This window comes from Prionailurus bengalensis, chromosome D1 (assembly GCF_016509475.1).
Source record: "Prionailurus bengalensis isolate Pbe53 chromosome D1, Fcat_Pben_1.1_paternal_pri, whole genome shotgun sequence".
Lineage (NCBI taxonomy): Eukaryota > Metazoa > Chordata > Mammalia > Carnivora > Felidae > Prionailurus > Prionailurus bengalensis.
In genome coordinates, this window is record NC_057346.1 from 17,060,709 (window position 1) to 17,072,948 (window position 12,240).

General features: G+C 58.9%; 1 protein-coding gene across 1 annotated transcript in view; it reads right to left on the minus strand.

The window, feature by feature from the left end:
• Positions 1-935: 935 nt before the first annotated feature.
• The window catches only part of NECTIN1 (nectin cell adhesion molecule 1), a 93,247-nt gene continuing 81,942 nt past the window's right edge, over positions 936-12,240 (minus strand). The window contains exons 6-9 of the mRNA XM_043579632.1: positions 11,854-12,001; positions 10,784-10,859; positions 10,202-10,318; positions 936-2,319 (exon numbers count right to left, since the gene is read on the minus strand). Of these exons, the coding sequence (XP_043435567.1) occupies positions 2,179-2,319; positions 10,202-10,318; positions 10,784-10,859; positions 11,854-12,001 (482 nt within the window). The 3' untranslated portion in view covers positions 936-2,178. The remainder of the gene's footprint in view (positions 2,320-10,201; positions 10,319-10,783; positions 10,860-11,853; positions 12,002-12,240) is intronic.

Genomic DNA, 12,240 nt, shown 5'->3' on the forward strand with positions numbered 1-12,240 from the left:
ACTTCTGTCACTGGCTGATTGTTGGTTTAATGATCCAGAGGTTCCAACACGTTTCTGGCCTCGTGGAGGGCATCAAATGGTCCAAGGGGATGGGGTGAGGGGGAGGTGAGGTGCTCACCCCTGGGCTTCTGGGGTTCATGGCCCAGGCCTGCTGGGAGGGGGAGGGTCTGCCCGAGTGGCTGTGCACCTGTTCCTGTCTGACATCCCAGTTCCTCCTTCGGGGCTGCTCAAGCTGGCAAGTGAGAACACGTGGTGGGAAGGGGCCAGGCGCCGGGGGCTGGGGGTTGGGAGCCGGCTAATTCCCCAGCTGAACAGCCTCCTTCTCCCCCCAGACCCGCAGCTTAGAGCCCGGCCCTGCCCTGTGCCTTCTGTTTCCCAGAACCTGGCCCGGCACCTTTCAGACCCAAACAGGGTCCCCTCCCACAGTGGGATCCAGGCGACACCCCTTAGCTCTGCTGGCAGTGGGAATGTTGGCGGGGGGGGGGGGGGTGAGGGGGGAAGGGGTGGCAAGTGAGAGCTGATGAGGGAGGTGGCACAACCTCTCCCTGTCCTGGGTTTCTGCCAGGAGCACCCAGGATTATAACCGCCCCAATTCCCTGTGCTTCAGAGGGGCTGGGACGGCTTCCAAATTAGGATTTATGGGATTAATGCCTTTTTTTTTTCCTGCCCCCTCCCCACCCAAGCCGGTCTCTCTCTCACTACGCCCTCCTCCTCCCTGTGGGCCTCCCGGGGCCCAGACCTCACAGGAAGGCTCTGAAGTAGCCCTCTCATTATGCCCGCAGCACCCCTTCCTCGGTGGGGTGGACAAGTCAGAGGAGGGAGATGGCCAATTCCAATGCCAGGATCTCCAAGGACGGCTGTGTGGGGGCCTTTGGGAAGACTCTGCGTCCCTTTGGGTCCTTGTCCTTCCCACACTAATGCGGGGTTTGGGGCCAGGCGAAATTCTGTCTGTAGAGGTGGCTGGGGGATGGCTGATGTCTTGCAGGAGTGCACGGGGGTGTTGAGAGGCAGGGGGGTGGAGGACAACGGGGTTGGCTAGGGAGCAGAGTCCTGGCCCTTCTGGGTCCCGAGACGCAGTGGAGTAAATGTGCCGCGGGGGCCACCAGTGAGTCCCTCCTGGGTCCTACCCCCTCCAGTGTCAGCCCTCAGCGGCCTTGTGGGACTTTTCTCACACTCAGCACTGCCATCTCTCCCGGCTAATCCTGACCTTCTCCATCATGTCTCTTTCTCTGTCCTCCCTGACCCTGTGCATCCCCACACCAGCCCGTAGCACAGGGCCTCGAGCTCAGGTTTCCTCACCTGCTGCTGGAGCAGTGAACCCTTGGACCTGAGTCTCCAGCCCTGGGATTCTAGCTTCTTAGTTTGAGGGGTCCTGAGCTTCCTTTAACTTCTCAGGGAGGCTCATGTGTTTGGTGACTTTCCTTATTGTCTCTCTGATTATCTGCTCTGTGACCTCCATGTAACTCCAGGATCCAGGCTGTAGAGAGAGCCCTGCTCACCACCCCCTGCAGAGCCCAGCAGTTCCTCTTTCAGTCCAGGAGCTCAGGACCCTCCCCTCTGCCGGGAGCCCCCTGGCAGGACCTTGCTTTGGGCGGGAATCTCTGAACCCTGAGCCCTTAGCACAGTGCCTGGCACAGAGCAGATGTTCAGTAAAGGTTGGTTGAATCCAGCTGCTCAACTGAGCCGAGAGAGGTCAAGAGGAGATGTGAGCATGCAGCCCTGACCTTGGGGGCCCCGTGATTAGAAAATAAAGTGGAGCACCCAGGTGCCGGGTGAGGGCTAAGAGGTCACCCGTGATGTCGGCAGTGAGGCAGCCGCTGGGAGAAATGTATCCCTATTGGAGTCACAGAAGGATAATTGGGGACCGTTGGAGCAGGAAGGAGCCCTAACGATTCTTGGTTCCAACCGCCTTGTTTCACAGACGGGGGAAACTGAGTCTCCAAGGGGGGAAATTATACGCACGAGGTAACACAGTAAACTCACGGCAGAAATGAGACTACATTGCAGACCTCCCAGCCCCTGGTGCAGGTGCCTTCTGCACCTGTCTGGCCCACCTCCCCTCCCCTTTTTGTCACAGTTTCTCTCCAGCCCTCCATGCGTTTGTCTCACTGGGAAGAGTGAGGAGGGCTGAATGTACCTGTTGTCCAGAGGCAGGGCTGGGTGGCTAGGGGTCATGTGCTAGGGTGGGCTCAGCTGGATGGTGGCATATTCCACAACCTCTCCAGGCCCTGGCACGGTGGTCCATGACCCTGGCACCAGTTCCAGGGCTGAGGTGTCCAGTTCTGCATAGCGGAGATCAGGGTCCTTTAGGCCAGAGCCCTAGAGATGAGGCAGAGGTGCAGGAGGGGGCGAGGTGGGTGAGGACAGGGACAGAGTGCCTCAGGGCCAGGCATCGGGATGAGATGGGGAGGTGTGGGGGGTGAGGTGGGTGCATGGGGGAGAAGAAGGGGCCGTGGAAAATTGTGAGGTATGGAGGGAGAGAGAGAACCAGAAAAGCAGTCTATCAGTGGCAAGAGAGAAAACAGGGGCTGGCAAAAGCGTTTACAAAATTGGTCACAAAGCATTTATGTGCTGCTCTGCGAAGCTGTCTCTACCACCTGTAGATCACTGGAGGGCTCTGGGGTGAGTGGAGGCAGAGTGGGTCCTGCCCCCAGCCCCCCGTGCTTGGCTCCGGGAGATTATTTTGGCCAACCATCTCATTTTGCGGAGGGCGGAGACCGAGGCCCACAGAGGGGAAGCGATGTGCCTGAGGTTACAGGGAGGATGCTGGCAGAGCTGTGGGGGCATCAAATGAAACCTGAAGTCAGAAGACCTGGCTTTGAACTTCAGCTGGGCTTCTTGCGGCGGCCGGTCAAGCAGGCGAGCCAACTGAGCCTAGTTTTTCATTTGTAAAGCGGGGGACGAAAATTTTACGTGAATTAGCACTATCATGGAAACCTAGGGCTCCAGCTCGTACCTGAGCTCTGCAAGGGGCCACTGCATTACTTCTGACTCTTACTTGGATTGGGGGCTTATTAGAACAAGAGTCACCTGAGGGCAGGGGCTGCTGCTCTACTGTTTACTCCCGCTGTGGCTGGGCCGAGCCCCTCCCTCTCTCTCTCACCTGGCCTTGGTTTCCCCTTCAGCAAGATCAAAGGGTCTCTCAGTGACTTCTGAGGCCCGGCCAGCTCTTAGCCCTGGAGCTTGCCTCACCAGCGCCTCCTCCTAAGCTCAGTGCCAGTGTTCAAGCAGACAGACAGATGGTCCCGTCAGCGGAACAGGGGTGGAGGAAGAGGTGACTTTCCCAGGGCCTGCAGGGCAGGAGCCTGGGGGCAAGGTGGAGGGCTCCGCGCCATGGGAGGCCGACCCCCTGTGACCTAGGCTGGTGCCCGTTTTCTTTTCCTTGGCTGGGCTGCTTGCATGGCAGGAAGGCTGAGTGTCCTGATTTCATCTGCCTTTCAGCAACGCCCATCCCGTGCCCATCAGTGACCATCGTCAGGGACACATGGCAGGGCTAAGATTAGAGCAATTAGCTCCTGATTTCCCAGAAGTGAAACTGACACCCTAGCGCCTTTCCTTCTGCAGCCCCCAGTGTTTCCAGAGCCTGCCTGGAGGTGAGGGAGGAGGTTGAGGGCACAGGAGGCTAGAGGCAGAAGGAAGGGGGGCGAGGCTGAAGAGACAGGAGGTCTGGCTCCCAAGCCCTGAGCTGGAGGGCCGGGAAGGTGGGCTCGAGGCAAGCAGGGCAGTGTGTGAGCAGCAGCTGCTGAGAGGAAGGGGTCTCCTGGAGGCAGCGCAGACTCGCTTCATCCCCGAGAGCCCCTGAGGCCAGAGGAGCTGGGACTCCACAAGTGGGGACTCCCCCAGATGGGAGGGGTGGCCGCCTCCCCGGATGGTGTGAACGCCATCCTGCGGAGGCAGGCGATGGACACATCGATGGGTGTCCTCATTCCACACGCCAGCGGTGCCACGGGATGAATGGACCCTGCCTCCTGTCCTTCCCGTCATCATGAAGATGCCTAGGGATGGGTGCTTCAGGTGGGTGGGAGCCCGGGCGCGTTCCCACCGAGGCCGTCTGCTCAGAGACCAGCATGTCCACAAAACTTCTCTATGTGGACCCTTCCCGACCGAGTGCCGTCTGTTTGGGGCAGCCTTGGCTCTGATCCCCACCGAGGCCTGGGAGATTGGGGGTGATGGTGAGAAGTGGTTCCGGGCGGTCTCACCCAGGGGAGTTCTCCAGTTCATTCTCTGGGTTCCGGGGGGCGGGGAGAGGTTCCCCGGACACCCTGGATGCTTCGCCTTCAGCCTTGATAGAACTTTCTCAAAGATGCAAAGAGCAGTGACCTGAGCCCTGCTTGGCACGAGCACCTCGTAGGCCTGGCCCTGGCCACCAGCCCGTCCCGGAAGGCACACGCCTCCCGGGGTGAGTTCGGAGAACTGGTAGCTGTCACACCCTGAGATGGCCCCTGGGAAACCTGACCACCGGCTCCATCCCGAGGTCACCCCAAGGTCATTCATGCCCGGGACGTCCCATACTCCGTTTGGGCTGAAACTGTAGCAGCCCTGGAAATACGCTACTTGGGTCCACCGTGGGGAACACTGCTGGGTGACCTGTCAGCTGTCAGCTGTCACCTGCCGGATCCACCATGGCATTTGTGGTGAGCGCGCTTCCCCTGCTGTTCCTGTCCCTGAGCAGCAGGGCCAGGTGCTGGCGTAGGCCGTTCTGGCAGGACTTCTCCGACTCCGGCTGGAGGGTTCCCCACGGGCCCAGCGGCAGCTTTCACAGAGCTGTGCCGCAGCCTGAGATTTGTCCCACGTGCTCCGCCCTTCTTCCCCACTCCTTCTTCAGGGCCGGACCTGTGTTGAGGCCAGACCTGCCTTCTGTCCCCTCTGCTTTGGCCTCCACAGGCCTTCCCTCCCAGGGAAGCTCTCGTCCATCACATCTTGTCATCTCTTCCAGGAGGCCTCGAACTAGCACCAGCGACACCGGGAATGGTCTGAGAAGGATAGGTGGCAACAGGTAACCTGGGCATTGGGGCCTGGCAGCAAGGAGGACCCACCGCGTGTGGAAAGTAGGCCACAGAGCCCGGTGGTAACGCTCTCACCCGTGAGGACCTGGGAGAAGCGCCCTGGCGGAGGGGATGCTCTGTCAGGCTCGGTGATTCAGCCTCTGGAGACGTGCAGGAAGCAGTGTCAGGGAAGTGACGGACTTGGCTGGTTATTTGGTGATGTTGGCACTTAGGGATAATGAGAAGCTGGGAGTCACCGACAGCGAGGGGCTCAATGTGAGAGCCGGAGGCCCTTGTCGGGGGTGATAGAGAGGTCCCACCTCCACCTGCAGCCGACCCAGCAGAGGGGCAGACCCAGGATTTGAGAATAAGCATCACAGAGCTCCAGAGATGCTTGGCTAAGCCAGGTGTACTATGCTAGGGCTCCGGCTGGGAGAATCTGGAACTCGGGAACTGAGGTGACAGTAAATGGATGTGTCCCCTCAGAGCACGCAGGTGGCCCACCCATCCCCGGCAAGAGTGAGCACCATCCCAGGCCGGAAGACGCTGCGGGGGTCTTCCCCCTGCAAGGCAACAGGTGCCTCCCTCGGGAGCTGCCCCACCTCTGTTCTGGGCTGCCAGGCTGATAACTGAAGATAAAGTCTGGAGTGACCCAGCTGGGGACAGCTGGCCTGACGAAAGAGGAGAGATGCCACCCAGGGGGAATGCGGTGGCAGGAATTAACTGGCATGTCCCGGCAGAAACCAGGCTAGCGCTCCTGGGTTGGATTTGGAAGGTTCTGGATCAAAGGGGCCAGAACCATGGCTGGATAGGCAAGAATGCTTTTACTTGGGGGTGTCTTCGCAGGACATGGGATTCAACACCCTGGCAAGGACCTCAGAGAACAGGGCAAATTCATTGCTAGGGGGCATGGCATTTGACTTGCTCATACCTCATTGGACCCTTGGTCTGTGGGACAAGAGCCAGGTGGAAACCTCTGGAAATGCCCCCACCAGCCAAGAGGGCAAGTCAAAAGTGATGTCATTGCTGAGGTCGGGGAGAGACTAATGCTGTCATGACAGCCCAGAAGGATACAGGGGTGGTCTCTGTCTTAGTTCCGTTTAACCCATAGTCTCTGCCCTACAGAAACTGGATGGAGCCCAGAGAAGGATTGTTGACTACCAGAGGCTTAATTGAATGGCAGCCCCATTTGTAGCTGCTGGACCATCCAAATGCCAGCAGAAGTGCTAGCTCGGTGGCAATACTTTGAAAGCCTCCATAGGGTGCCGTGTCCCCAGCAGGGAAATACACGGGTCCGAAGACCCAAGGGAAAACAGGGGTGGCCCCACTGACCATCACTCCCAGTGGCTCAGCGGGGGAAGCTGTGTTTCCCAGCCTCACAACCGTGGGCCCTGGAGGGCAGAGGGCCCCACTGCACATTGAGCTCAGGCTACTACCGGGGCACTTGCCTGCTGGTGTTCAGGCACCCTTCTTGGTGGAGCCCTTCTTGGTGGAGCTAATTGGCTCTGATCGGCAGGAGGAGGCGGGGCTGCTGTCACACAGGGAGGGATAGGTGCAGGGCACAGGTGACTACTGGGACTTCTACTTTAATGGTGAATGGACACATGCAATGGCCTGGGCTGAGCAGGGTGTGCTGGCCAAGGGCTCAGACCCGTCAGGAATGAAGATTTGGGTCGTAGCACTGGGAAAGCCACCGAGACCTGCTGAGGTGGTAGCTGAGGGAGAGGAATCTAGAAGGGGTATGGAAAGGACAGATGCGTACCAGCTGTGACCCTGAGATCTTCTGGAGCAACAGGGGTTACGTCCCTCAGGAAGAGGGGCCCGCGTGGCATGGAGCAGACCTCCGTGGTGCCAGGGTGGACCATGGTGGCCGTGGACATGCGCCACTCAGGGCTGCTGTGGGCAGTGTGGCTGACGCAGCTGGAGCTGGATCCCTCGCCGTGTCTGTGCTGAGGTCACAGCCCTCCGGCTGCTCCCACCAAGGACTGAGCATGGCGGGGATCCCGTGTGGGACCGTTCCTGCGGGGGCAGGACTTTGCTAGCAGTGAATGAGTGACTGTGGCTCCAGGACTCTGTGGCCTGCCCCAAACTTTTGTAGAACGTGAGGCAACCCGAGACTCTTCCCACCCAAACCTCCTTTCTTCCCCACCCCCTTCCCAGGTGTCAGGCCTGAAGCAGGGGCTGACAACTCTCCCTGCCTGCTCCCTCCTTGGTCCCTCACAGCTGCCCCCCCCCCCATCTAATCCCATCTGGGTGGCTCCTTCTTGAGAGACCCGAACCGACACAGTAGTTTCAGAACTCCGTCCCTCCAAAGGTCGTTGTGTCCAGTCTTCTGCTCCGAGCCTGGGCTTTGTCTCTCCTTCGAGACAAGGCAATGTCTCCTCCTCGTGGCTCTCCTAGAGTTCGTGGCTCTGCTCTGGAGCCTCTGGGAGTCCTTCCTGAGTTCTAGCCTCCGGAGCCACCAAGCTCTTCAAATGGTACCTGCCAGGTGAGTAGACTCCTAGCCCAGGAACCTTGATAGAAATTGAGGGCTGTGCTGCCATCTTGGTCAGTGCCCTTGGGTGTGTGTGCAGCACGGGGACTGGGCCGCCCAGGCTCTAGTTGCTGGGCCCCTAGACCCCCTGCAGCCCTCTCACTCTCCTCCCCAGCCCCTGCTTCTGCGAACAGTGCATGCTCTCTGCCTGGCTCCCTCTCACCACTTGTTGGGAAGGAGAATTGATGACGACATCAATAATGTGACTTGTATACAAGCTGCACTGCCAACAGACCAGAGCGCCGGGGATAAATCCTCTCCCGGCCCGGTAATTGCTCTGTGAGCCAAAAGGAATTACACTTCTTTTGGCGACAACACCACTGCCTCCCCAGGACACCAGAGTTGACCTCCCTACGCCACCCTACAGGCCATTTTCATGCGCACGCATCCACCCCAGTGCCCTCGTCGCGTGGCCTCTGGGTTCGGGACCGTAGATGTCCCCATCATCTGGCCCCGTCTGCGCCGTGGCTGATGGGTAGAGGTTGGCTCGCTCTGTTCTGTGTCCCAAGTGGTCTTGTTGTGTTTCTTGAATGCACAAGCTCAGTCGGGGTTTCCTTCAATCCGATATGAGCAGAGGCCGGGGAGGGAGGGCTAGAAGGGAGGGGACAGGGTCGGAGCCACGTGCCGAGGCCTGGAGCTTATAGGAGAGAGGTTGCAGGGGGAGTGTGATTGGGGGTGCGGGGCCGAGGCGGGCTGTCCTGGGGTGAGGGGCTTGTACGAGAGAGGGCGTGTGTGTGTGTAAGTGTGTAAGTGTGTGTGTAAGTGTGCTTTGCGGGGGGCTGAGGTGGTGGGGCTGTCCTTGAGCTGTCCGGCCCCTCCTGTGCCCCCAGGGAGGGCTCTGCGTGCCAGGCTGAGGGGGCAGCAGTCAGAGCGCAGGACTGGGAAGTCGTTAGTGGGGACTGGGGCCAGCCAGCTGCAGCTGTCCCGTTACATCACAGCGATTTTTATGCCGAGCCTGGGCCCCTCTTCAGGGGATCCCGTTGGAGGCTTCCGTGACTTTCTAAATCACTAGCCTCTCCCCCCCTGTGCCTCAGCCCTCCCCCCACCCCCATTTCTGCTTATTTCCCTCCCTCCCCCCTTCTCTGTCCACCCAGGGCTCTGACAAGTTTACGGATTCTTGGCTAGGGCCTGAGCTGAGGAGCGAGGCTGATTTGGAGAATCCTAAACAGGGCATGGCTTTCTCCTTTCTGGAAATATCAGGGTCCCTGCACTCCCTCCTACCTTAACCATGCTCAGTCCTGGGAAGAATGTCCTTTCTCACCGTCTGGAGGAAGGGGTGGGTGAGCTGAATCTCTGTGTTTGTGTGGCCCAAAGTGACACCCAGTAATGAACTCAGAACGCCAGACCCAAGCTCTCAGGGGCTGGCTTGTGTGCTCTCTGGGTCCCGGGAGCTGAGGGACAGCCAGGCAGTAGAGCTGGGCATTCTGTTTCAGACAGGAAGCCTGGGGCTGAAGGATGCTCTGCATCAGCTGGTTCCCACCCGGAGGCTCTGCAAGTCTTGAGGCTCCTGTTTTTAGGTGAACTCCCCACCGGTCTGCTCATCCTAGTGGCTGCTGCGTCGTTAGGGCCTGGACTTGGGAGCCAGAGGACCAGGGGTTTGAATAATGCTTTTCCCAGTGCTCTCTGGGTGATGTTGGACAAACCTCGCAACTCCACTGAGCCTCAGTTTCCTCCTCTAGAAAATGGGGCGATAACAGGATTTAACAACGTAGGTTGTCGTGAGGGTTGAACAGAATAGTGTTTGGAACCTCTCCACATAGCAACTGCTCACGCCGCCATTATGATCCCTTCTGTTGGAACTGACAGGACCACGCAATGCAGCCTGGGACACAGGGTTGGGCGTGCACCCTCACTTGGGAAGGGGCTGTCTAGCTGCTGTCTAAGGAGCGGACTTTGTGTCCCCAGTGTGTCCTAGCTCGCTTCCAAATCTCTAGGCTGGTTGAGGAACAATAAATGGCTGGGGGTCTCCTTACCCCCTGCATAGAATCAGAGGGTAGGGGCTAGGTTGGTCCTCTGGGCTTGGCACCCTGGGAACGCTACCCCCACCAGGGGCTGGATTTGGCATCTCAAGATGGGCTCACTTTGGCTCTCCCAGCCGAGAGGGAGGATGGCTGTGCCCTGAAGACAAAGGCCTGGTTCTCCCACCAGTGCCAGGAGAGAATGTGTTATCTTTGGGCCCAGGTGGTCTGGCCTGGGTCTCTGGGCTGGTGCCGTCTAGGTGCCGCCCCAGCCCCCATGTCCGCTGAAAGGCAGAAGCTGTGGGCAGAGATGGCAGCCATTCAAGTGGACGCTGGCCCTCTGAGCGGCTGGGAGTGGGGCCAGGAGGAGGGGCCGCTGCTGGCTTTTGGGTGGTCGTTGGCAGGACGGAGGACTGGGGTGCAGGACGCAGAGATGGAGGGCGGGGCTTGGGGGAGAGAGAGTTGGGCTTCAGGTTGGGGTTCCACCCCACTGGAAGCCCCACTCTCCTGCCCTGGTCTGTCAGCATCCGAGACCCCGCTTTGCCCAGGGAACCCGCTGCCACCATGAAGGGCCACCCCTCCCCTCCCTAGTGGGCTGACCTGTGCCCTCCCTGCCCTATCTCCTGGGCTTCCTCTGCCCTCTTTCCCTCTAGGCAGCTGGGCTCGTGGCCAGGCTGAATGGAGCTGGGTTTGGGGAACCCTCCCGGAGGTTCGGTGGTCCTTACCGAGGGGCAGTAGGAGGGGGAGGTTCCCAGGTCATAGTAGGGGGTCTGCAGGACCAGCTGTTGCATTTCTTTTTTTTCCGGCTGCACCTGCTGCTTCCCTGGCTCCAGGTGGAGAATCTGGAAGGGAAGGAGGCCAGCGGCTGGCTACCCGGCCTATTCCCTGCACCTTGCTCCCTGCAGCCGTCTTGGACCCCCCCAGTCTGGTTCCCATGCATCCCCATCCTGGCACTCACCACGCTCGTGGCTGTCTGGGAGGCACAAGTGATCAGCACAGGGTCAGGCATCTGCTGGGTACTTGATTTTTTTTTTTTTTTTTAATGAATGAATGCACCGAGCAGTGGAGGAAGAGCTTCCCCTGTGGGCCGTGGGCAGGGAGGGAGGATCCTAGTTTGTCATTTCTGTAGGGGGAGGGGAAAGCCTGGGCCACGGCCTCTCACCCAGGCCTGGCCTTTTGGGAACTGGCCAGGGCTAGCACCGTGCTGGGGACTGGTTAGAGGCCCATGCATGTGGGAGGGCTCTGCCTTCAGGTGGCCATCTCCCAGTTTTCCTCCCCAGCCCCCCATTCCAGGGCCTCAGGCCCACCTGGATGTCCTCAGGTGCAAGGTGGCTCTGCCTGTGGTGGGGAGGCTCCAGCTTCTGGGAGGAGGGCATTGAAGTCCTGGGGGAACAGAATAAGGCTCACATAGGGGGTTCTGTTCCAGGCAGGCCATCTGACAGTCCTGGTCCCTGACGGCCCCCCAGTGCTCTGCTCCCAGGCAGCTTTCCAGATGGTCTGAGCTTGGGGTGCGGTTACTCAGCATAGCTGGGTAGAGGCTGAGAGTGCCCCTCCTATCTCCCTGGGCATCTCTGCCCCCAGCCCAGCCTGTCCCTCCCTCCAGCCCGGGTATGGGAACCGTGTGAGACTCCGGTGTCCTGGCTTGGAGGACAGTGGGAAATCCCGAGGATGCATGTGGGCTACGACCAGGGTGACGGGAGCAAGACCTCAAGTGCAAAGCTTATGGGGGCCCCCGAAGTCTTGGTCATCATGATAAATAATAGTTGAGTACAATATATTTAAAAATAAAATTAATGCAAAAAAGTCCAAGACGAACAAAATACCAGCATTTTAAAATAAGGTAGGAGAGGGGCGCCTGGGTGGTTTAGCTGGTTAAGTGTCTGCTTTCGGCTCAGGTCACCATCTCATGGTTGGTGAGTTCAAGCCCCACCTTGGACTCTGTGCTGTCAGCACAGAACCTGCTTTGGATCCTCTGTCCCCCACTTCTCTCTGCCCTTCCCCCTCTCACGCGCGTGCGTGCGCGTGCACGCTCTCTCTCTCAAAAATAAAAATACTTAAAAAAAAATAACATAAAAGTTTAAAAAGTAGGATTAGAATTACTGATTTTTCCTTTCACCTCATGCTCCAAAATAGCTTGCATGATACTATTTCTGATCCTGTCTTTACTTAACATGTTGACGTTCCGTTCATCATGGACTTTTGCCTTCACCCTTTGTCAACGGCTGGGGTAAACGTGTGTAAAGCCTCTAACCTTGTGTGCCTCGTTTCCTCATCTGTGAACCGTGGATTAGAATCGCACACCTACTTCTCAGAAAGGGCAGCGGCAGCTGAAAGGGGGCGTCCGCGTGGGCCGATGGGTGGGCTTGCCAACACTCACCCGCCACAGTCCGGCTCCATTTGGTTCTTCTGCTGTCGGTGATGCAGTGTGAAGATGGCAAGAGCCACGCCAAGGATGAGGACAATGGTCACGGTACCCCCTAGAAGCCTGGCCACATTTCCAGGGTCTTCCTGGGGGAGGGGCTTTTCTAGAGCCGAGAGAGGAAGGTGGAGAGAGAGGTTGAGAGAGAGAGAGAGAAAGAGAGGGAGAGGACTCTCGGAGTCGGAGAGGTGGGCACAAAGCAAGAGAACCAGACCCTGAGGCAATGCCCCAGCCTGGTCCCCCTCCCCCTCCCCGGTCGTGCCCCTCCTCCATCCCGCTCCAGTTCTGGGAGGGGCTGGCCCAGTTAGGGTGGGGTAGACCTCCTACTCTGGCTCCCCAGGGCCC